Genomic DNA, 24,345 nt, shown 5'->3' on the forward strand with positions numbered 1-24,345 from the left:
GTAGGTACTTAAATCCAATAGTAAATTAAAGGATTTACACCTTGTATAACTTTTGCGGAAAATATCAAAAATTAACTTAACTGCAGCAAACAGGTAAATTAATCTATACTAATATATAAAGCTGAAGAGTTTGTTTGTTTGTTTGTTTGTTTGTTTGAACGCGCTAATCTCAGGAACTACTGGTCCAATTTGAAAAAATATTTTTGTGTTGAATAGACCATTAATCGAGGAAGGCTTTAGGGTATAAACCATCACGCTGCGACTAATAGGAGCGAAGATACAAAGGAAAATGTGAAAAAAATAGGGTAGATATAAATCATAACTTATATCTTCTACCCACGGGGACGAAGTCGCGGGCAACAGCTAGTTTAAAATATAAAAGAATTGCACTATGCAAGTTTAAAATTTTCAGGCGAATCAAACAAAACATGTTTCATTATCGTCGGTATTAACCCAGAATTCTGAATGTCCCACTTTATTTATTTTAGTTCACTAATGACCTAATCAAAAATACCTCGTATTCTAATATTGTTGTTGTTGTGATTGTACATTAAGCCATATTCCCTGCTTTTGGTTTATTGAAGTGTATTCGATGCTTCGAAAATTACGCTGTTAGTCATTTTGGCAAAAAGAGTGAAAGATATTCTATAAATCGGTGGTCAGAAAAACGAGGTTAGGAAAGAATGGAACACACAGAAAGGGATAAATCTGAGATGAGAAGTAGTGGGATTGAAAGGTAGAATAGAGATTGCGAACCTGTTGGGAACGAGACAGGGAGAAATTGTTCACTGAGGCAGCCAGCACTTGAGCGTCTCTGACAACTTCAGTAAACTACATAATGCACACTCACATTAATATTATAAATGCGAAAATATTTTTCTGTTTCTATAAGTGTGTGTTTGTTGACCATCAAATAGATGGACGGATTTCTGTGTGATTTGGTATGGAGATAACTGAAACCTCGAAAGTACGTTTTTACCCGATTTAATGTGGGTAATGTTTTGTTGCTTTACAACCAACATCCAGTCGGGTGCAGCCAGCTGCAACAGCTAGTTCTGAAGTGTTTGCATGTCTGACGTAACCCTGAGCATTCAACAAGTTCAAACATATCTACAAGACAGAAGTATAAACGGTACTTTAAAATCCGTACTTACGTCCAGCCATACCAACTTATTAGGTCGAATATTGATGAGCAATTAAGGTTGGTGTTCAAAGCAATCTCGGGTTCTGGCGATAAGGGCATTAGTTGTCCCCGACCAACACTTATGCTAATCACCCGGGCCCGCTCGCGATCAGTGCGGTCTGTTACGAATAGAAAAAATACTCGATACTGAGAAACTACTATTACATTTTAAAGAAAATCAGCTGTGGAAGCGAGATGTCGCTCTATGAAGTGTCGTTCCGTCTCGCTTGCTCAATCGAAGGATTTATTTTGAAAGGAGAAGGTGGACCCTCTGGACGGTGTATAGTAATTGTGAATGCTAGATTTGATAACAACTTAGATAGCTATGTATGAGGATAATTTCTTTGGGAAGCTGGTAAGGATAGATTGTCTGTTTTTTTGTTCAGGTTTACAGTCTATGCTGTGTCTACTTTACCTGTTTTTTTTAAGAACGCAGGCTGTGAATATTTTGCCAGATTGTTTTATTGTTGACTTCGTGGGTGTCTTTCTTAAAGTAAAACACTCAACACTCGCAATTAATTAATTAATTAATCTACAATTATCGCAATTATTATCTTTGTACGACAATAATAAGAACTTTTATCCTACAGAAGCAAATTTTATGCAAACTTTAGTTAATCATATAAATATATTTAGGCAAAAAATTGGCAAAGGCGTGGGCATAGCTCAAAAACTTGCTCATTTATTGCACATAAAAGATAGCGAATGGACGATAACTACTGACACCTGGAATACTCTTTGGATAACACCAGTGAAAAATACTTCAAATAACAGTACATTTGACCATATGAGTATTTTAAATTAAATAAGAACGAAAGCAATTCCATCTTAAACTCTTCATATCATCGTCATCGTCAAGAGCCTGTCTCAATCCAATGCTGGACATAGGCCTCTTCCATGGCAAGCCAATGCCTGCTGCCTCCATGCTTCCTCAAATTCCTGCCCACTGTCTTACGAATATTCAGCTTTCACTTAATAAACTGCACAGACACAGTTACATTCCATAAACCATCAACTAAATGACACTTCTAACTGTTATTAACTGTTACATATATTAGTCACTCGTTGACCAATAATCTAGTTCATAATTCATGACTAATATCTGTCAAAGATTAACGTTTATTTATTGATTTACCGTTAACAGGCAATACATGCATGTGTTTAAACCATCGCCATAATGGCCGCCTATAGAATGACGAACAATAATTTCTATTAGGCACAAGCCATAACTCATAATTGCTACAACTTCTACACAAATCTCTGATTGTTAGCGAAATGAAATGAACGTTTCCTTTACAAAACACCTTTCTTTTACCTTTTGACTTATCGATTTCCCTCGTAAAATTTATGAAGATTACCATCGACAATCACGCCTACTCTCAAGAATCAATGGACACTCAAGCTTTGCTTCCACCAAAGATTTATTAGTCCCTATTCGAACATAATCTCAACTAATTCACCGTAGAAAAACGTCGGGTTTATAGCCATCAGGACAATCGCTCCTTTGTCGCTCGCCTCAATATATTTTAAATGACTGCACGAGACGGCCTCTCGTGAAGCCGATCCCATTGTGACTGACGATGGACGTTCCTTTTTCGTAATCGAATGCGGGATATTTATTTTGAATTAAGAATAATTTCTTTTTTAGCTGCCGTCTGTGGACGTGTGCCGAGCATTAGCGGCCTTTGTTGACGCTGTATTAATGAACTTTGAATATCGAATGGGTTCTTTTTTCTTCTTTTTAGCTGGACTACCGCGTCGTATTGGAGTTTATTTTGAATGCGTCACCTCCTGAGCAATTTTTGATGGTTTCTCTTTTGTGAGCAGCAATATTGACGACAAAAATGTTTGGTAAACCGTTATGAAGTTCATTCGTTGAGATTTTGAATTATATATTTTTAGATTGTATGATTGTATTTGATATAGACCTGATAATTCCATTAACACAAAAACACAACATTGCCATTTCTAAAAGACGGCCTAGTTGACCAAGACAACTGTCAAGTTTAACAACAAGATTTGAAATGAATGAAAATTTAAGAGGCATACCCTACACAATGAAATACTACAGAGGTATCAAAGCTTAGTTAAAACCATTAATTATCCACACAGATCATAATTCGAGACAGTTTACATAAGACCACGACGAATCGGCTCTTACCATGATCCCTTACCTCAACTGTTGCCATCGTGGAAGCGAGACGGCAATACGCACTTTGTAGAGCGGCATCTCGTTTCAACAGCAACAGTCTTACTTCAAAAGGTGATAGTAAAGGTCTGTTCACTGTTTAAGTTTGTTTGCATTGTCTGGTGGAAACAACATGGCGTCGAGAGCTTACATTAACACTTTGCTAATTGACAACTGTGTCCCTTCACACAGGAATCATTTTAAGACTGTTAACATTTATTTTATACATTAGGATGTTATCTGATTAGCGTAATTGATTATTAATTAATAATAGTAGGTACTTGAATTTCGAGACTTCAAAAAGTATGTTTTTGAACGACTCAGTACCGCTCTCTGCCCGTATGTCACTTTGTTGTACCTATCTCATTAAACGTGATAGACAGCCAGTCTAAATTTTCAAAAATTATGAATTTTAACTAGTAAAACTAAAGGTTCTGGCAACTGATACATATAGTCGAAAATATCGCAAATGAGAATTAGTTACCAAAGAGTTTTAACGATTTTAAATAAATCTTTGTATTTTTAAGTAACACTTGGGCATGTGGGCTTGACTCTACAACCTGTAGGTCAAAGGTCAAGGACATTTGACAAATATTTGGTTGCTCTTTTGACATTTTTGTTCGGGTGTCCATGTTATTGTATGGTTAACTGTTAACGAGGTAGTGAGAATTAAACTGCGTTAACTTTTTAGCTTGTTTGTTTCCTCCTTACTTGAAAACTACTCAACGATTTTCGATGAAACCCTCATTTGGCACTCGTAAATTTTAATAGCTGGATAAACTGGATCAAGAAATAATTTGTTTTTTTTTTTATTTGAAATTTACAGCATTTGAAGCATTCTCAACTCCTAAAGCAAGAAAGCCCACCTCAAGCAGTATCAAATCCTAAATTAAACAAAATACGACCACTTAAACAACTAGAAATTAACTGAAGGACATTTTTTTTGTTTAATATTGCATAGGCGACACACGAAGTAAGTAAAAGTTAAGTATTATGCTTATAATAAATAACTACAACATGAGTTAATCCTATTTTTCAGGGTCAATGTGATACCTACTGTATAATGTTGAATGAAGTATAGTTTACTCATCTCATAGAGGCGACTATTTTTAGCACGTTATGACGTCACAAGCAATTAATAAGAAATTCCGTGACATCAACTTGTAAAACACGTTATTGTCATAATTAATAGAAAAATAAACTGTTTTGCGGTTTTAATATTGTTTCTAGGAATTGTTTGCACCTTTTTTCAGTTTATTAATTAATATTAATTTTATCCCGTTATAAATTGTATCTATGTTTACTTGCATTTAAATATTAACCTTATGACTTTCAGCACAGAGTCTAATTTCAAGAGCATGAATGGATCAATCGTTTATGGTCAATGATGATCAGGTCTAAGAATAGAAGTTATTTTTATATGTGTGTGTGTGTGTGTTTAGATGACGTCACAGTAAATAGTGGTCATGTTTTGTGTAGTATTGTTAAATTAAGTGTGAAGAAGTTGTTTAATTAGTATTTGTTTCGCTTACGTAATTGATAGCTTAGTCAACGAATACCTACTTATTTTTTAAGGTTTTAAATCAGTTTTCAGTTGTCGGATTAAAAATATATAATATACGAAGTTTCTTGACGGTTCTTTCGTTTAAAGGTGATAATGAGGACCTAGCATTACAAAACGTATAGGAGTACATATCATGTGTTTTCTGTCGATGGCATTCGTTACAATAAAATTTAATAAATTTACCTAGGTATATAGTTCGCTCGTTCTATGGTCTTTGCTCAGCAGTGGGATCTCACAGAGGCTAGATACACTAAAAATACAGACACACGAATACCGTACTATGCAGTACTGTAGTATAGAGTAGTTTTTAGAACTTCGGAACTAGACCAATTACCATTACTATAACGTTTTAAAAAGTGCCTTTAAAACGGCCTATTTGAAATTATAAACATTTGGATTCTGTTTTAGAGTTAGTACAAATGTTAACTAATCCATTCGTGACTAATTTATGTATAAAAGATTTCGCTTCAAGAAAAACTGTTAAAGTTTTTATTTTACTGTTAAGTACTTTACAAAGTTGAAAAAGCCTGCAAATAGTATTTATACCAAATTAGGTGTTCAGCGACAATTCTAACGCGTGTTGCATTCTTAAACGTGTGGAATATACGATACGATGTATATACTTCTACAAAGATGTTCGTGAAGTTTAAATAGCCAATCAGTTGACAAAAACATGTAGGTATTTTACAGCCCTATTACTGAGGCACCGTTGTCTGTCTATCTGTCGAAAGACTCTCTGAATTTTGACACGAAAAGAACAATGACTAAAAATTTAAATTGAGGTAAAACAACGGTTGTAAAGGTGATAAATTTTACGGTGTTATTTGTACGGAATTCTTAGTCTCACAAGTCAGTCTTGCACTTGACTAGTTTTTTCAAGAGAATCAGTTTAAAAAATGATATTTATGTTTAAAGTTCTCATCAGAATCTATATTATACGATAGTTTGTTTTATTTTTTAAAGCGTGCCGTTTTGTTATGCAGTATGTTTGAGATGCATTGAACTTTCTGAACTTCTCCGAGAAGTCCCAGACACTATGGACTATGGAGAAAAGGCAATACGAAAAAACCGTTTTTTTGACTTATTTTACCTATTGACTTTTAAATGCTAGTTCCATCTCTACATGAAAAGAGGCTTTGACTAGCCATAGGACGACCTCATTTCAACCACTCCAGAATTTTTCTACCAACAGTGAATTCAAATAGACCGGCACCCGATTTTACTATAAAGTGATTTGAAAACACTAATAAAAAATAAATAATGTATTAGTAAGCCTTTTACCAGCCATCTAGTGTTAACCCTAATTAATGTCAATATCCCTTTAAACATGGCCTTTTAAAGTAAAAGTCGTGAAGTTAGACAAGAATACACAATGACTCGATATTGTTAGACACAGATTAACAAGTAAACTTGTGAAGCGATCGATAACTCGCATCTCGGGGTACGTTAAACCCATTAAGGATTTCTCTTGAACGTGCGCATTTAAGGGTTAAGACCTTCGGGTTATTCTGCAAACATTTTACACTTTAAATACGATTTATTTTGTCTTATAATGTGGTTAATAGTGATTTTATTCAGATCGTTTATTTTTATTATGTAGTTTTGATATATTTTTTGGAATTTATTACTTTTGAATTTTAAGATAATTTCTTTCTCGTTGAACATTTGAATGTCTAGACGTCTCGTCGCATATAATTTTGAGTGGTAAAAGTTCGAGAGACACTTTAATAGTAGAATATACATTATGAATAAGTCTTTTTAAAAATTGTAAAAGTTTGTTTGTCTGCATTTCATTTCTAGTCCATATTTTTGCTAATGACACCCATCGTCATTTAAACTCAAATGCAGTTTAATCAAAACTGTTGTTATATTAAAAGTAGACATTTTATTATAAGCTACTAAAACTAAAATCACCTCAAAGTGTAACCTTATTTAGGCATAAAAAAATACTCTTGCACCTTAAAACTTTGCAGAAAAATAAAAACTTTTGCAGAATAACGCAAGTTATCTACAAAGTGATCTGAGCTCTGGGTGCTAGGCGAGCTCCATCTAATTTGTAATTACCGCAGTAAAGGGCGCTTATTAAGTTATTACCAAGCGACAATGCGCCAACATCGCTTAAACTTTAAGTGTTTTCAACGAAAGTTTTTTAGAAACTCTGCTTTTGCTGATGGTATCTCAAAGAGGCTGTTCAATTAAAATGTTTTGGATTACTGTGCTGAAGTGATGGTTCGGACAAGTTTTTGTAGGTTATTCTAGTTAACTAAGGTCTTGATTGTAGGTTTGTAGGCAATATAACCTAGACAATATGACAATATGAGACGTGGTTAGAAGATATTAGTTATGATTTATACCTGCCCAGTTTTTTCCACATTTTCCATTGTATCTTCGCACCTATTAGTCGCAGCGTGATGGTTTATAGCCTAAAACCTTCCTCGATTAATGGTCTATTTGACAAAAAAGGTGTTTTCAATTTAAACCAGTAGTTCCTGAGATTAGCGCGTTCAAACAAACAAACAAACAAACTCTTCAGCTTTATATATGTACTAGCTGTTGCCCGCAACTTCGTCTGCGTGGTTAGAAGATATAAGTTATGATTTATACCTGCCCTGCTTTTTCCGCATTTTCCATTGTATCTTCGCTCCTATTAGTCGCAGCGTGATAATTTATATCCTAAAACCTTCCTCAATGAATGGTCTATTCAATACAAAAAGATTTTTTCAATTTGAATCAGTAGTTCTTGAGATTAGCGCGTTCAAACAAACAAACAAACTCTTCAGCTTTATATATTAGTATAGATAATAGATAAATACCATGTACCATGTATGGTAAGTAAGTATTTTATAACGGTCTACTTATGGGAAATAACCGTCTATTTTCGGACCCAACTGGAGTCCTTGATCATGACCAAACGCGGCGGTGAGGTCATATTCAAATTAGACCTAGATATTTTTGTAAAGACCCTCTACTTGGTTTAACCCGATGAAGCAGGTGTATGTAACTGATTTCAAAGTAACTGGTCTTCTTTAACATGCTTCAGTATCTCGCTGTTCCTATAACTGGAGTCATAAACGTTGCTTTCACGGCCCAAGTGTTGAAGATGAAGAAGGAAAAACAGCCTATGATCCGAGTGTACTTCTACTTCATTTTACTCAACCTGATGAACAGAGAACAAACATTCAAAATGCCAAGAGTAAGCAGAAAAAATACTTCTTACTGTTAAGTGACCTGTAAAAAGCTAAGAAGAATAACTAAAGCTTCAACACGTAAGTTAATAGTTGGGTTAATTAGTTAGTAATCAGTGCGATGTGTAGGCAGGCGATGCGGAGCACGCTAAGTGCGGAGAATGTTCATGAAGGGACATTTATGTCGCCACAGTTAAGTGTCTGACACTTTGGATAATTTGTACTTTGCTATATTTAATTTTATAACAAATAGATCTGGATGGAATGTTCTTTCTAGTGGAGCTTTGCTTTGTACCTACCTTCAATTTTACATTTGTTATTTTTTACTGAAGAACCACTGGCCTCATCTAATGAGATCAATATGTCATTTAGTGTCTCAATTGATTAATAACAAGTCTGTACTTTGAAATTTCTTAAATAAAATTAATCCTGTTTATCTAATCATCCACATGGGCATAGGCCTCCACTTTCTCGTGCCAATTTCTAAGGTCCTGTGCCAGCCTCATCTAGACTCGACCCGAGAACTTAACTATATCGCCGAGACATCTTGCTCCCGGACAACCGGCCGTTCTTTTTCCTTTCCTTGGTCACCATTCTGTCACCAGCTTAGAACACCTGTCGTCACTTTATCGGTTCAAGTGGATCAGCTCCATTTAACAATGTGTTGGCCTATAATTTATAATCTGTTTTCTCCAAAAGAAATAAGCTTTAAATATAATTAAAGCTAATTCATAAAATATTCCTCAAGGAAGTTAAACTCCTGTTCAGAACACCGCTCTATATTAAATATCAGTAAATGAAAATCTTGTCTAACTTACCCACACAGGCAAACAACACCATACACCACCCCTAACAACATAAGTCACACACACAAACCTTAACAAACATCACAGATTTCACCTGAAGCCTATCATCTCACATTACGACAAACCCCAACAATTATCGTGCACATATTCGAACTTGCGACTCAGGAAAGCGATTCCATCTCAGTACATTCGAATCTCAATGCGATGAAAATGCATTATTCTTCATAACACACGAAAACCAACCTTACAAAGAACACAAACAGTCACAATTCCCTTGGCATTGCAAAGACAGTATTTTAGTTAGTGCCATTGTGAAAGGGGCTTTGATGGGTTAGTTTTAAAGTGTAATTTGGTTTGTGTTGTGGTGGATAGTGGTTTGGTTAGGCATAGTCGTGACTGGTCGGTTGACGCGCTCTAATGAAGTCGTAAGGCCCGGCTGCTCGCACACATCGACCTTACAAGCTAAATAGTATGGAATACGCTTCAGGGAGATATAGTTTTTTGAGGATTTTACTGTTGGTAATGGTAAACAGACAATCTATTGGCGTACGAAATTTAAGACTGGTTTTCAGACTGTCTATATTAATGAGGGGACAAATATTTGTTTTTGAAAACAGTAAAAGTAATAAAACACATACCGTTCCAGATTGCTGTAGATAATTTGAAAATACTTAATCAAATGATTATTCGAGTTAAATTCATCCGTATTCAAAAGATCAACTACAAGCCTGTTATTTTTCCAATATGCAGTAAATAAAATTTGCGTTTGTTTCCGAGAGCATATTAAAGAAAAAACTGGCATTACATTTATTCATGATAAAGAAGCATCCTCCATACTCCACAGACACACGAGTCTGTTCTCTCTGGGTGGCTCTTATTATAACTCATTAGCTCTGCGAGACACCCTGCACATAACTACACAAATTATCTCTTTTGACTCACTATCGACCAGTCTAAGTTGACCTTCGCCAACTTTATGCCTCAGATCAAGATCGAGACTTCTTAGTTTAATGGTTCCAAGCTTATATGATGGGGTTTTAGTTTAGCTCTGTTATGGTTGGAGGAGAGTGGGATATGGACTATTCTTAGGACAATAAAGTTTTGGTCAGGATGCCTACTTCTGTGTTTTAGTTCTGAGCGAGAGGACGCGCTACATGGTGTATAGTGGTGTCTCTCTTCCACAACGGCACTAGTCTTACGCTAGGTAGTGGTGGTAGGCTCTGTGGTTTAATCGGCACGTCTGGTAAATTCAAAATGCTTCTGTGTTGGTATTCTTCACACTTCCCCTAAATCTCTCTATAAATAATTTATCATCTACTTTGAAACAATAATTGATTTATAGAAGAATATTCTCTTACATTAAGATAGACCGGTCGCTTTATTCACAAACTAATCAGTCCAAAGTCGCCACTAAGTGTCACGCTGTCTCTCTCAGAATGTGAAGACAAATATTCTTTCATCAGCATCAGTAACAAACGATCATTTGCGAAAACACTTCATATAAAGAAAAACCGTTCAGTATATTGTTCGGCAGCTGCAATATTCATTATGAATTTGAAAATCCGCTCCCAAAACTTTACCCACGCTCTGATTAACAGTCAATCAAGGTTCATATTCCCTTATCGAGCTAATTACATTCATTAATTCGTTACCAACCGTTCGTTTGTTCATCACGAACTTAGCCCTAGAACCTCTTCATTTCCCAGAGAAAACTCTCACAGCATTTGGCGTTAGTTTACAATTTGCTAATGTAATTTACCTCAAGTTTACACTTGTAGTACCCACGGTACTTCTATCGGACCATGTTTGATGTTAGGGAGTGAATACATTCGTATTCTCTACATAGGTCGGTATGATGAAGTAAATTGTGGTGATTTACTCTTGTATTATGACAAGAAATAATTTTCCTAATCTCAAATTTATGACTTCGTCGTTTTTGTCAGCTTTTACGCTATTTATTTTAGTTTTGCTTGTTTCCTAAATGATACATGCTATTCGATTTTAATAAGGACTATGAACAGTCCAATGATATGACGATCTGAGATGCGGAATTCGGACTAAATACAGAAGTAGGAACATGAAGCTTTAGAGAGCAACTTGTTCGAAGCCAGTTTATCAGCTTACAGCCATAACCTGATGACCATCATTGAGTATTTCGTTCTTTTTACTTAAGAAGATTGCCACTTCAAAAATTTAATAGGATAAAATAAATAGCATTGGCATAATCTTAACTCAGACATTAGAGGCTAAACTTGCTCCTCTTCTTCACGAAGTATCAACAAATCCATTCTAAAACCAATCAAAGGTAACATTTAATATATTTTTTTAGTACAAAACGTTGAACATTTCCAGACATCTACCGGTATGTATACAGTCCCTAACCAAGTAATAGGAAGCTCTCTATTACGTCTATAGGATGTACAGAATGGAACTGTTGAACATTAGCGTTCTCTACTAGTTTCTTCCGCTGCAGGTTTCCCATATTGCTTTCCCACATTATATAAAGGACCCGTTTTGTACGAGGTATTTACTTTGTAAATTATTATGTATGTGAATCTAGAATTCTGGATGTTCTCAAGGAAATTGTGGATAATGAAGATTTGCTTATGGACGGATGCGGTTTGTAAGGCTCAGGAGGAAATTTCTCCATATTGGAATGGAGTTAAAGAATTCATTTATTATGAGATGGCTTTTTAGGCTTTATTGCATTGTTACTTGATTAACAAATACAATTGTTTTGTAATACTTCAAGTAAGTACCTGAAACTATTAAGTGGGTAGAAAGTAGGTACTACATGATTGAGTGATAATACTGTCTTGTTTTGGTCTATTGCCATTCAACCTAGGAATGGAAATAGATAGCGAAAGATAAACTTTTCAAGATGACTTCTTTGATAAGGATTTCAATCCTTGTATTGTGAGGGTTTCACAAACATTCCAGTCATATGCACAAAGAAACCTATAACAAGCTGCCGTGGATCTCCCAAATACGCGTCCTACATGGGGATCGAATACGCATCACGCAGCGGCATACAGTGGGTTTGGCGTGGTCACCTTATGTCACTTAGCTATCCGTGAAGTCAATAGATACAGAGATTAATTTATTTACTCAAATCCCAATGGTATCAATAGAGCACTACGAAGTATTACCAAAACAAAGGGCCAAGCTACCTTTATAAAATCAATGTGAAGACAATATTTCCCACAGGGCAGTGTTAACTATCATAATTGAGTAGATTCGTGCGTCCAGGGCTCAGCAGTTACGGAGATCATTAGCACCAGTTAAATAAATTAGAGTGCTTCTCTTTTGTGAGCTGTCATACATGATTTTCTATTGTTTATGCCTTTTTGGATTGGTAATCGCTATTGGAAACAAAGGATGATGGTTTGTGCCAATATTGGAAGCATGGGGCCAATGTTGGAGTTTTTTAGATGTCCATTGTAGTTTTGGTTACGAGATTTCTTTTAAAGAGTTTTAAGTGACTGCACTGGAAAGTAATTTTAAGACAATTTAACTTTTTTTATTACTATATCTAAGTCTAGTAACAATTAACCTATTCTTTACGATGCATATCTAAAACCAGTAGAATGTTTCCAATTTTATACATATAGCTGATCAATTATTAAAGCAACTTCATACATAGATCCCTACAACGAGTTTCAAATTAAAACACTAATGAATTCAAAATACATAAAACTTATCTTTCCCATCAATCAAATTTGCCTATAGATATTAGAGATCAAAGAGAATCTAACCACTTAGAGATATAGTGTATAAACACAAGTGCACTTACATTAGTTGTAAATAGTTCATTTTCCAGCTCAACGTGTGTTGTTAGACAACATAAAATTGGACACGCCATCACTGATGAGCAATTTGCCTTGAATGCGTCACGTGATGCGGGGAACTAAGGCTTGTGTTACACAGGGTGGGAGGTTATAGGCAATGTGTTGATGTTAACCGCAGAAGATTCCTTTTTCATCGTTTGAAAGTGTAGAAAATTAAGCTTATTGCTGAGACTTTGAGTGTTCTTCTGCCTGTCTATCCGTCTGTCCCTCCGTCACCAGGCTCTGTCTCCTGATACCTGTTGGCTAGACAATTGGTGGGTGACAAATGATGAATTCACAAAGTTATGTTACCTTACCGATTTATTTATCTTTAGCCTAAAAAAATTCAAAACGAAGCCATCAATGTTAAAGATTACAAAATGACCGTGATATGATCAGTAACATGATCCGAGTTAAATGACCGAAATCTAGGAAATTCGATGAAACGAAATTTTAATCCACTTTTATCCAGCTATGACCGACATTCTTGTGGGCGAAGTCGCTAGCAACAGCTAATTATATGGTATAATTACAGGATGATAACCGATGGGCTTTAATATATGGAATCTGCTAATAGTTGCAATCAAAATGCATGATTATGAACAAATTTGTGTTAAGTGTATTCTTAACTTAACTTGTATGTAATGGTTGATGATATTAAGTGATCAATGCAGTCGTGGGTTCCTTATGGCGTTATAATTGTATGGCGTTCCATCGTTTTACAGCTTAACGGCGAATATACCCCTTAGATGTTATACCGCTATTCCATACAAAGCACTGTTTATTTTACCATAATGGTGTTTATTTTTATGGGTTTAATGGATATAGTGTCTTTTATGATTAGGTATTTGATGATGTCGAATTAAAAAAAATGTTCTAGGAAACATCGATTCAATCAATCGATTTCACTTAATATGTGATATGAACAAATACGAAATACAATAATAAATACAACACAAAAATGGTGATCAGCCTTCGAGAAAACTGATCCGTAATTAGGTAGATATACTTAGTTCTATATGTAAGTTTTTTAAACTACCAGAGAATTTTACTGAAGTCTATCTATGATAGAAATAAGATTATTTGTTAACATAAAGTTGAAACCATAAGTCAACTATTGTCATACTATACAACCTATAATAACGCAAAACCTTCTTTTAAGTTCTGTCCAATATTATGACGAAGAAGAAAGAAGAATCGTTTGAGAACTATCAGTTGTTAGAGCCTTATGTCTGTTATTTAAACTGTCATTAAAACCGTATTTACACTTTCAGCGTACAAAGTAACCTGTAACAAGTCACACGCTGCATCAATATTAAAACCCCATCAAGTTTTACAACAAAAGCAATATTAAAGGCTTCGAACATCACCTTTCTAAAATTAACTTCAAAATGATTCAATTATGAAGACAAACAGTGTACTTAAGGTACGTTAAAAGGGTCTTATTTTCATATTGTTTCGACATGCCTATTAATTATTGTCTAATTGATCGCATACTTCATTCATTAGGCTAAAATATAACTACTAACGACCACTTAAACTATTGACTTCGCTTTTATTAACTTGTAAATTTATAGACCGGCATTAATTAAGCCCGTATAAATGTACTGTTTATTATTTAAACAGCAATTTGTAGGCAAAAGATTAACATTAATAGAGAACAGAGTCCAGATGTAATAAGGTCTGAAGATGTATAGCTTGGCAGTCATGCCTTTGTCTTCAAGGGCTAAGTATTAAATGTCATTACATGAATAGGTATAAAATAACGCTTTGTATTACTTTATGTATTCATATAACTAGTGATAATAAATGGTGGATTGTCTGAATTGGAGTAATTAACAGGGACTGCTTGACTAATTAATTTTAAACATGCCCGTCATTGCAACTCCTGTAAGCCAGGATCTACAATGAAACCAACGAAAACCACCGAAACACTTAAGTTCGGTGTGTCCCATGGGGAACAATTAACTGCCTTGGAACCCGCAACGAAATTAATCAGAAATAGTAAAAAGGAGGAGTAAGAAAAAATATAATTAAATATAGGGACTGCTTGACTAGCCGACTGTTAGTGAAGCAATCTGTGCATGTGTCAGAACTATTAGGAAAACACTCCATTGTCTAGACTCCAACAGAGGCGATGACCCTTGAGTTTGTATACACGTTTCTTCTCAAGGTAGCGGGCCAGCGAGCTTACAATGAATTTGACAGTCATGTAGAAATGATGACATTAAAATTTATTCTATTTGAAGAATAAACTGTTTTATTTCACTTAAGGTTCATCCAAATCCACAAAATTATTTTAACCAAACTGGGTGGAGACATCGACGTCTGTAACATTGATTTTAAATCTAGTTCAGGCTTCAGGGTTTCGTATCTTTGTATTTCTTATTTAATGTCAACTATCACAATCTCAACCTGCACTTTCAGCTTTCTAAAGCAAGTGATCTTTCCATCTCTTCCAAATTGAACCAAGTCCGTAGTTTATAAGGTCCCAGTGACCTAACCACCTGAGCTGGCGTCGTCGGGTCACGCCGTCTCAGTCCTACTAATTGCCGTGACGGCTAATATTTGTCATCAATTAAATACACGGATTTTTTAATTATTCCTTCCTTTGGTCGGCTGTTTTGGTAGCACCGCGAGTTTGGTCTCCGAGTTTCGCTTGACTGATACCTCACTTATTTAAGGGTTTAACGTTATTTGTAGTGTCAAGGCACTTAAGTTTATTATCTTTTTGTATTTTGTTAAAATCCGATTTATTTTCAAATTTAATGCGGTACCCGGCAGCACCTGGTTCTGAAGCTACAACGTCTTAAACTAAGTTTCTTTTGTATTAGAAAAGGATGAAACTATTAGTTGAGATACAACCTTTTTTTTCTAACAATGTCACCTATGACGTATTAAACGCACTTTAATATCGCGTTACCTTGCTTTGACAGTAGAATATTTGTGTAGTCGCTTATGTAGGGTGTTTGTTTGAGAAAATGTAGGTGAACAAGTCCAGACAAATCACTGGGCGGCATTCTTATCCTTCGGGATGTTCAATCAGATGTGTTGACTGAACTGACGAAATTTCATCCTTGACTTACAAAGGCAATTTAGCATTAGCTCAATTATTGTAATAACCATTCTCAAAAAATATGTAGTTGACGTACGTATTTCTAATAAAAATTAGAAAGATAAGAGATTTGAGTGAAGCAATTTAGAAACTTGAATTAAATTCCAAATATTTTATTTAGCATTGATTAATGTTCAATTAATTTCGGCGAACTAATTAGTAGTACATTCAAATTCCGAAAGTAACCTCTTTTTGTAAGCTGCAGAAACATATCTAATAGACAAAAACGAGTAGGTACTTAGTTTACACGTTTGTGTGTGTATGGTGTCTTCTATAAGAAAAACAACCCAACAGTGTGCAGTGAGGTGGTCCTTTTGTACCGAAGGACCAAAACCACAAACACGAATCGAACTCGCAAATATATTCGCTTACTATTTTATATCCTGATTACTCAAACAAACACTTCCCTTTAAGCTTTTACTGTGTAAAAAATCCGTGTTTAGTGACAGCGGTCTGTCGGCGGCGTGTACAAAGGCTCGTTCGCTTGTTTGCTGGCCGGCGCCCGCGCATCTCGCAGACGGCTTTGGTGCCTCAATGATCTTTGTTTTTAGTGTTTGTTTATCTAAGAGGTTACTCACGGATAAGCTGGGGGAAATTCTGCGTTATTACGTTCTTACGTACGGTAATATTTGAAAAGAGGTTTAATGCAAAAAAAATAAGAGTTTTGAATGTGGCATTAGCTTAACATACAGTTAAAAAATGCATGTTCAAATTTACGATAGATCAACTTTTAAGTCAAGTGATACTTTCCTATGGCTACAAAAATGTGCTAAAGATATTCTTATACCATATTTACGATGTCATAACTTACCATTGTTAAGATACAAAACTGAATTCCGAATCACCGTTACAACGATATCGTGGACTTAAGGACCAGTTCTCGAGGATTACAAGCGTTAGATCATTAAAAACTCCAACAATAGCAAAATAATGACCCGTGCCTTGCACAAAAGTGTCACCTGCTCCCAACAAAGATGGCTAATTCGACTTATATTGCCCAGTAATTCTTGGCCAGAAGACCATTTACAAAGGACCACCAAGAAGTACCACCAAAACACTATTGTGGTTTTATGAATGGCATTTGACATAAATCGTGTTTGTATAGAATAGATGTTACATTTCGAGTGCCAGCTGCCGTGTATGAAAGTTGGGAGATCATGATTTTTAAGTAAAAAAAGTGATCAAGTGATTGAGCGAGTGTTTAACATTTATTGTTTAGAAAATAATCTTGGCGTATTTTCTACAAGTTAAATCAAAATTTATTAGTTAGTAAATTGTTGTGAATAGTTTCTCATTTTATTTTCAAGTAGGCTTGCTAAAATATTCTGCACAAAAATAATTTGTAACTTCTTAAACAAAACTTACGGGGAAAAATATCTGAGTACCTATATTCTCTTTTTAAATTTTGCAACAACCATTCATACAAATTTGTCTTAAATAGTTCTAAATACAAATCGATTTTCAAAGGTACGAAACAAAACTTTAAAATTCGATTCGCTATTTAAATAATTGTTATAACAAAAAAGGTTTTATTGTACAGACATTGTAGGCTGCCAGTATCATCTGTTGGGCACAATAGAAACTTTCGGTAGTCATTAGGTCGATGTTATTTCGCTTGTGGGCGTGAAATACGTAAAATGGGCATATTTTCTGTCATAATTCATTTGCACCGTGAAGTTGGCGCCATGTGGTGGCCTCATCGGTTTTGGACTAGTGTAGTATAACTAAAGTTTTGACATAAAAAGATAGATTCTTTGAATTTATTTTCAGCGCGAACAAGATAGATAGAAGATAGATATTTTGAAAAGTTTGACATTTTATGAAGGCCAAATTTGGAATTTCGACGAATTTACATGATTATGGTACTCTTAAATTCGTCAATGCTTTATGAACAGGGAAGAAATTAAGACTTATCGGTAAAGCAATAGCGATATTGATTGCTTCTAATTGACTAACTTAGTAAGTATATCAATTGACTTAATCGGTAATCCAATTTAGGGAATTAGGGAAAGAGTGATTATTAATATAGCAATAAATGAATGTCGAAAGCCATCTTAGTGTAGGAAATGCATCTAAATTTTACATATACTACGCAGACTCAAGTACCATTTGGTTCAGATATCGGAGACGGAGCGGCGATCCCGGTCACCGTACAAGAGGCACAATACACGAATTTGTTTCTAATGAATCACCGAAACACTTCAAATCGTTTGTTGATGCCGCTCCATTGTAAGGGAAAACCCATAAAACTGAGCCACTGTCTTTTTTGGACGACAATGAATGAGAAACTGATGAAAAAAGTTCAACGAGAAAGTTTAGTTTTGGTCTTGAATGAAAGTGGTTTATTATTATAAGCATGCAGTTGTTTTTAAGTATATAAAACGTAACCCTAATTTTGGTTTTGACAATAGAGAGACATCTGGCAATTGGCAACTGGAAAACGGGCAATCGAAGCCCCAAATTGAATGTGGAACATGACGCAAAAAATATCATAGATCGCCTTCATTGGTTTTCATTTTATTGGCCCGAGATTCAAAACCCAAGCCATTTATAAGAATAGTTTTTATTCTTTCTAACAAGAAATAAACAACAGCATAAATACAAAACTAAGTGCTGTCCATTCAGAATGCTTCTATTCTAGGCTCCGGACAAAAGCTTTGCAGAAATACTGTCATAACAACCTCGGATACTTTTGAACAGAGCACATCGCAAAGGAGATTTTAATGATATCTTTATGTTGAAACACTTTTGTGTCTGATACTGGAAACTAAATAAAGACTACTAGTTATTCTCTCGCTTGTTTACTTATATCAAAGAGAATAAACAAGTTAAATAAGGGGCTTATGATGGACAGAAAGTCGAACGGATAGAAAGATTTATTAGAAACTATAAATACGGTTGTAAGACAAAATAGAAAACGTTTTATCTCTCAATCATCCATCGTAAGCTAAGCTTATTAAGGCAAATACTAAAAGGCTTTTTACTAAAGTACTGTCAACGTAAATTGTAGACATTGCTCTATTATGCAGTTATTTAAAAGGGTCGCCAATATTTTTTTCTTTACATCAAAATGGCGGACGAAAGAAGCCATTTTGCGTTCGAAATTTTAATTGGAACGATAAAGGGCTTTCGCGGAATATTTTAAGGGCAAGCGGCCAGTAGCCGCGCAAAAAGTTTTATCTCGCGTCGATTAAAATTCCGTTTGAAAATCGAACAAATAGGTGCTTTTTGTTGAACCACGCCTGCGCGGTGACGGCAACACTTTTTTAATGGCCACCAATATGGCGGACGTTGACATGATGAAAGATCGCCGTAATTAGTCGATTGTTGTCTTCCAGTTAGCTTTTTGTTGGCGATTCTGCTCGTTTGACAGAATTGGGTGTTCAAGTAATGGTGTATGTTAGATATTCGTCGTTTTAAATGAAGTCCTTTATAAAATTAGTCAGAGGACAAAAAGTAAAGGAAGCGGCAACTAAAAATGTACTAATTGAATCATTAGTAATGTGAACCTATGGTTCCAATTTTTCTTATTTCGTTAAGAGAGTCGGTTAAATATGGTTTAAAATTATACAAAAATGATGAATGCCTCACTGCCAAAAGTATCAATGACACATTCCATAAGTTCTTCTACACACCTGAGGACGATTAACACGAATGTCAAAATAGAATTTTGAACTAAAATATTTCCTTCCTAAACTAAATTAACCGGGAGACATCATTTTGCCACAATAATTTTACACCTAACAAATCAAATAAGAACTTTATTCCGAATACCATAAGGGTTAGTTTGTTGTTTTCGGACGTAAAGTAGATGTGTCTTGTTACAATGTGACTTAATTACTAGTGAAGTATCCACATATGGGTACACAGACAAAATGATATCGATACCGCGAGATTTCTCCGCCCGAATCGTTACTTGATTATCGAGCAAATGGTATAATTATGCTAATAGCTTGTAAAAGGACTAGCTTAACCGATTATATCCAATATAGTGACCGTAATTACGTGAGACGAGAAATATTACAAGAGATTTTAAAGTGTTTAATTGAGTTCTCAAAATGAAAATAAAAGTTTGTGTCCTATTAATAAAACATGTGGGAAACTCAAAAGTGGCTACTGTATTGCGTGTATAGAAATCTGTGATTTAAACGCCGTTTGAATTATACATTTTATTTTAATCGAAACACGAAACAATAAATTTCTGTCAAGTCATTGCATAACATTACCATATCGACATAAAACAGCAAACCACACTTTGCTAATTCTAGATCTCAGACTAACTAAACCTAGATAGAGTTGAGAGATAAAACGAAATCGACTAATTCCATCTCTAGCAATCACAGCTAAAGCCCATAGACAATTAGTAACGGCTACAACGAGTGTCATGTTGCACATTTTGTTCATAAATCATAATTTTTTTGACGACAAAAAACATAAACGGCAAAATGTCTGCTAATTGACGTGTTCCTGGTTTGTCTAGTCTCATTATGCTGTGGCTGTGTTCATCAACGATCGGCCAAAGAAGATGTAGTGAAGACATGCGATTTTATATGATAATTAATCTATAAATCCGCCAATCCGTTGAAGGATTCAATGGATAAATTTTAACTCTAGGTCAGCGACCTCTGGTCTGTTGTGAATATCTCAGTTTGTTCACTAGTTGACTGAGTCTTATTTTCTCTTTTTCTTTAGTTACATTAAATAGAATATGCGATTGTACTTGAAGTGACTGATTTGATTCTAAGTGAAATTTGATTATATACTAGAACATTTTTCAATCGACTTAATGAATCGAAATAATAAAATACTGTTCTTTGGAGTATATCGATTTATCACATCAACTCATTCTAACCTGTCCTCACACCAAATTCTATCACATTTTCTCTTCTTAACATTTTTAACAGGCAGTATGAATTACAGCCCTCATCTTATAACCTTTGTACCTATTCATACTCATGTAGGTACTATTCTATCATCTCTTATTGTCCCATCTGGGAGCTACTTGGTCTCTGCCCACCTACGCACGCACGGTAGCTCCGCCGTGATTTATAAATCTATTTTAATTTTCCCACTCAAACGAATAAACTGTTCAGTTGATATTTTTACGAGCCCAACCATATATTACCATATTAATGGTAAATATTCTAACGATGGATATGATGGTTACAACAACTGTTTGTATTTTTCTTCGTGTTTTTTTTGTACCTAAAATGGCATGTTTTGACAGTTGAGGTATAAGTTCTTTTTTTATGGAGAGCAAAAATAAATATGAATGATCTTTACGGTAATTGAAGATAGCAAAAAAAAACTTAAGCATGTGATGTTGGACGTAAATCATTAGTATCTTTGCAAAAAGCACGTGCTTTTGCAAGATACCCCAAAATTAACGAGAATGTTCACAGAATCCACGAAGTGTCTAAATATTTTTTCCCATACATTTTGCACACCCATGTAAATCATAATCGTGGATTCCATACATATTTGTGTGAAGCAGCCATATTGTGGTGCTCAGAATTCCACATCATTTGTGTAGCAACACGTGAACACAAATATTTCGAGTCATTAGTCAAATGAGAGATCTACTAATTTTGGTTTTAATTAGAACAGATTTAAAATAATTTGCCAACATACATATACGAATGTACGTATGTACCAATTTTAAATGAAATTGTATTTTATTTTGGTCTTCTGAGCTAAGGTATTGTTTGAAAAAAATGACGGAAGTTACTTTGAAAGAATACTTTATAATAGGTACTACTAAACTTTCTGGATGTAGAAGGAAAATAATTTGAAAAGCTGTCAAAACGGAAAATAATTTAAACGATAGGTAATTTAATGGAATCTTAATGAGTAATCAACTCAATTTCGCTGGCAGAAAAATCTATATATCTATACTAATATATAAAGCTGAAGAGTTTATTTGTTTGAAGGCGCTAATCTCAGGAACTACTGGTCCAAATTGAAAAATTATTTTTGTGTTGAATAGACCATTCATCGAGGAAGGCTTTAGGCTATGAACCATCACGCTGCGACTAATAGGAGCTAAGATATAATGGAAAATGTGAAAAAAAACCGGGCAGGTATACCTAAATCATAACTTATATCTTCTACCCACGGGGACGAAGTCGCGGGCAACAGCTAGTATTATATAAGAGCCAATACATAAGCACAAAGAGAAAGACGTTATTTTACATAAACATGAAACCTTTTTGATCATAAATACAATCAAAGTTACTTAGTTAGTTGCACCATTGATAAGTATTTAGACACAAAGCTTATGACGTGACATTATTTGCAAAGCTGCACACTATTCAACTGTTCAAATTCTCGTAGGCCAAATTCAATAGTCGGTCCAAACAACCACGAAACATATTTCGACTCTCACAATACAAACTGAGCCAAAATCAATGAACCCAATCATAATTAATAACATTTATATTTATATCACACGCATTCTATAAGGAAAGTCTTACTAACTACCCTCAAATCACGCCAACAAAGAACGAACTCTATGCAACTGTGATAAGTTTCAAATTTGCCAGCAGCAACCAGACAGAAGACATTTTTTTGGTTTCACCCTATGTAATTAACTATCTTCCCCTTCCGAATACTAAATACCTATTTAGTACTTTCCCTGTGTGGGAAAGAGAGGGATGGTATTGATGTCCCCTTTTTTACCGCTTGTGACGTAGGGTGATGGTATGTCACCCTCTTTTTGGTCGGTAACCGACTGAGAAGATTCGTAATGTTTATTTTTAAGTAACTATCCTTATCTAATTTTGGTTGAATTGATTCCTGAGAGGGAATTTGATGGGAAAAAGTGATTGCTTCTATCCAGCATTTAGTAAACGGCAATGTTGTAAGGATGCGAGAACTGAATGAAACGTTTTATGGGATTAATTTTAATAGGAACATTCATTAATAGTTTTCGTTCTTAGAAGGTTCTATAGCAATAAACTAGACACAAGTTGTTTAAAAACAGCTGCAGTTTCAGTATTATTCCTACTCCAATTCTCGCAAATACCAAAAACGTAGTGACACCACATGATCGATTTCGCAAAAAAAATATATGATCATTTAAAAACCCGACGAAAAAACAGGTCGATATTAATCATCATCAAAATATCGCTTTCTTTTGAGATTTGTTGGATATCCTCATGGACTTACTTCGCCCTGGGAAAGGTCCTATCGGATTAAACCTCCTGGAGTTCTTCTCGTTCTATAGATACAACCAGAGTCCAGAGAGGAACATCTTAATAGACAGTTAAAAACTAAATATGACTTCAATTTTTTGCACAAAATAGAAATAAACCAATTCACCAGCTACAATTTTCCCCATGACTTTTGAAAGAAATATTTTGTATGTTATGTACCTATTTCGCCCGGTAACAAAACCCTGCGACACAAGAACGTTGCAAAACAGGAAAATAGGCTTTAACCTTTCAACTTTTAATTAAAAATATATTTTACGTTGATAAGCTGTTTTACTGCCTGTTGTTAGCTATATGTTGATTAGTTATGGTTTCAATTAGTCAATTGTGGTCTGGTTATGTAATTTTCAATTTGATATTAGGATAGTCAAAACGGGTTAGAGGTCGAAGTTTTTGCGCAATGAGATCACAACTACTATCTATCTACTCTAAATCAAAAGAAAGTTAAATTACTTAAACGTCGATATAAAAATGTCTGTGATATAAAATTCTCCTGAATTTGAGAAGGGTGAGCTCACAATGTGAAATAGAATGTTATGTTATTTTTTCTTGTCCAGTAGTAGTGTACTATTGGAAAGAAAGAGATGACTATAAAAAATATTATCTAGATATATACAGACATCCTGAAAGGGAGAATTATTTGAAGAAAATGCATTTTACTTGTTTAATAATGCGATCTGTATTTTATTTATAGGCACTTTCAGTCTGAGATTAAAATTATGCTCACTTGTCTCATTAGGAAATCAGGCGGATGGAATGCAGGAAGCGAATGAAATGGGCTATATAAGTCGCTACTCATCTACTGTCAAAGATCTTTTAGGAGGGAGACTTGAATTTATACTGGAAAGACATTCTCACAATAAAAGTTAAATAAATCAAATATAAATAAGAGTGAGCAGTGCCGTTGTAAATCACTTGCGCTAATTTGAAACGGATCCGTAAACACGGACGCAGCAAAATTCATCAAACCAATGCCCCCTCGGCGCTAATCCTACAAAGGGACCAGCAGAGAGCGCTCAAAAGGATTTAACAAGCGGCATTCACGAGTGCTCATTATATTTTTATACTTTATACCTCTGGTGGCGGGCATAAAGTGTGCGATCAAAACGCGCGAACCCCTACAAAAGGTAATTATGTTTTGATTCCTACAAAAAAAATCGAGTATCACAAAGGAGACTAACGAGATAAGAGCGTGCTAAATCGCTCCCCCCTAGTCCCGCGCGGATCAATCGGCGACGCAGCGGTCGATTGGCGGAGCGGGCGGCG

The 24,345-nt window shown here is 35.0% G+C and overlaps 1 protein-coding gene across 1 annotated transcript in view; it reads left to right on the top strand.

The window, feature by feature from the left end:
• Positions 1 to 24,337, top strand: part of LOC113495086 — a 91,942-nt gene extending 67,605 nt beyond the window's left edge. Inside the window, exon 5 of the mRNA XM_026873681.1 lies at positions 23,819 to 24,337. Coding sequence (XP_026729482.1) covers positions 23,819 to 23,949 — 131 coding nt within the window. The 3' untranslated portion in view covers positions 23,950 to 24,337. The remainder of the gene's footprint in view (positions 1 to 23,818) is intronic.
• The last annotated feature ends 8 nt before the right edge of the window (positions 24,338 to 24,345 follow it).

This window comes from Trichoplusia ni, chromosome 6 (genome assembly GCF_003590095.1).
Source record: "Trichoplusia ni isolate ovarian cell line Hi5 chromosome 6, tn1, whole genome shotgun sequence".
Lineage (NCBI taxonomy): Eukaryota > Metazoa > Arthropoda > Insecta > Lepidoptera > Noctuidae > Trichoplusia > Trichoplusia ni.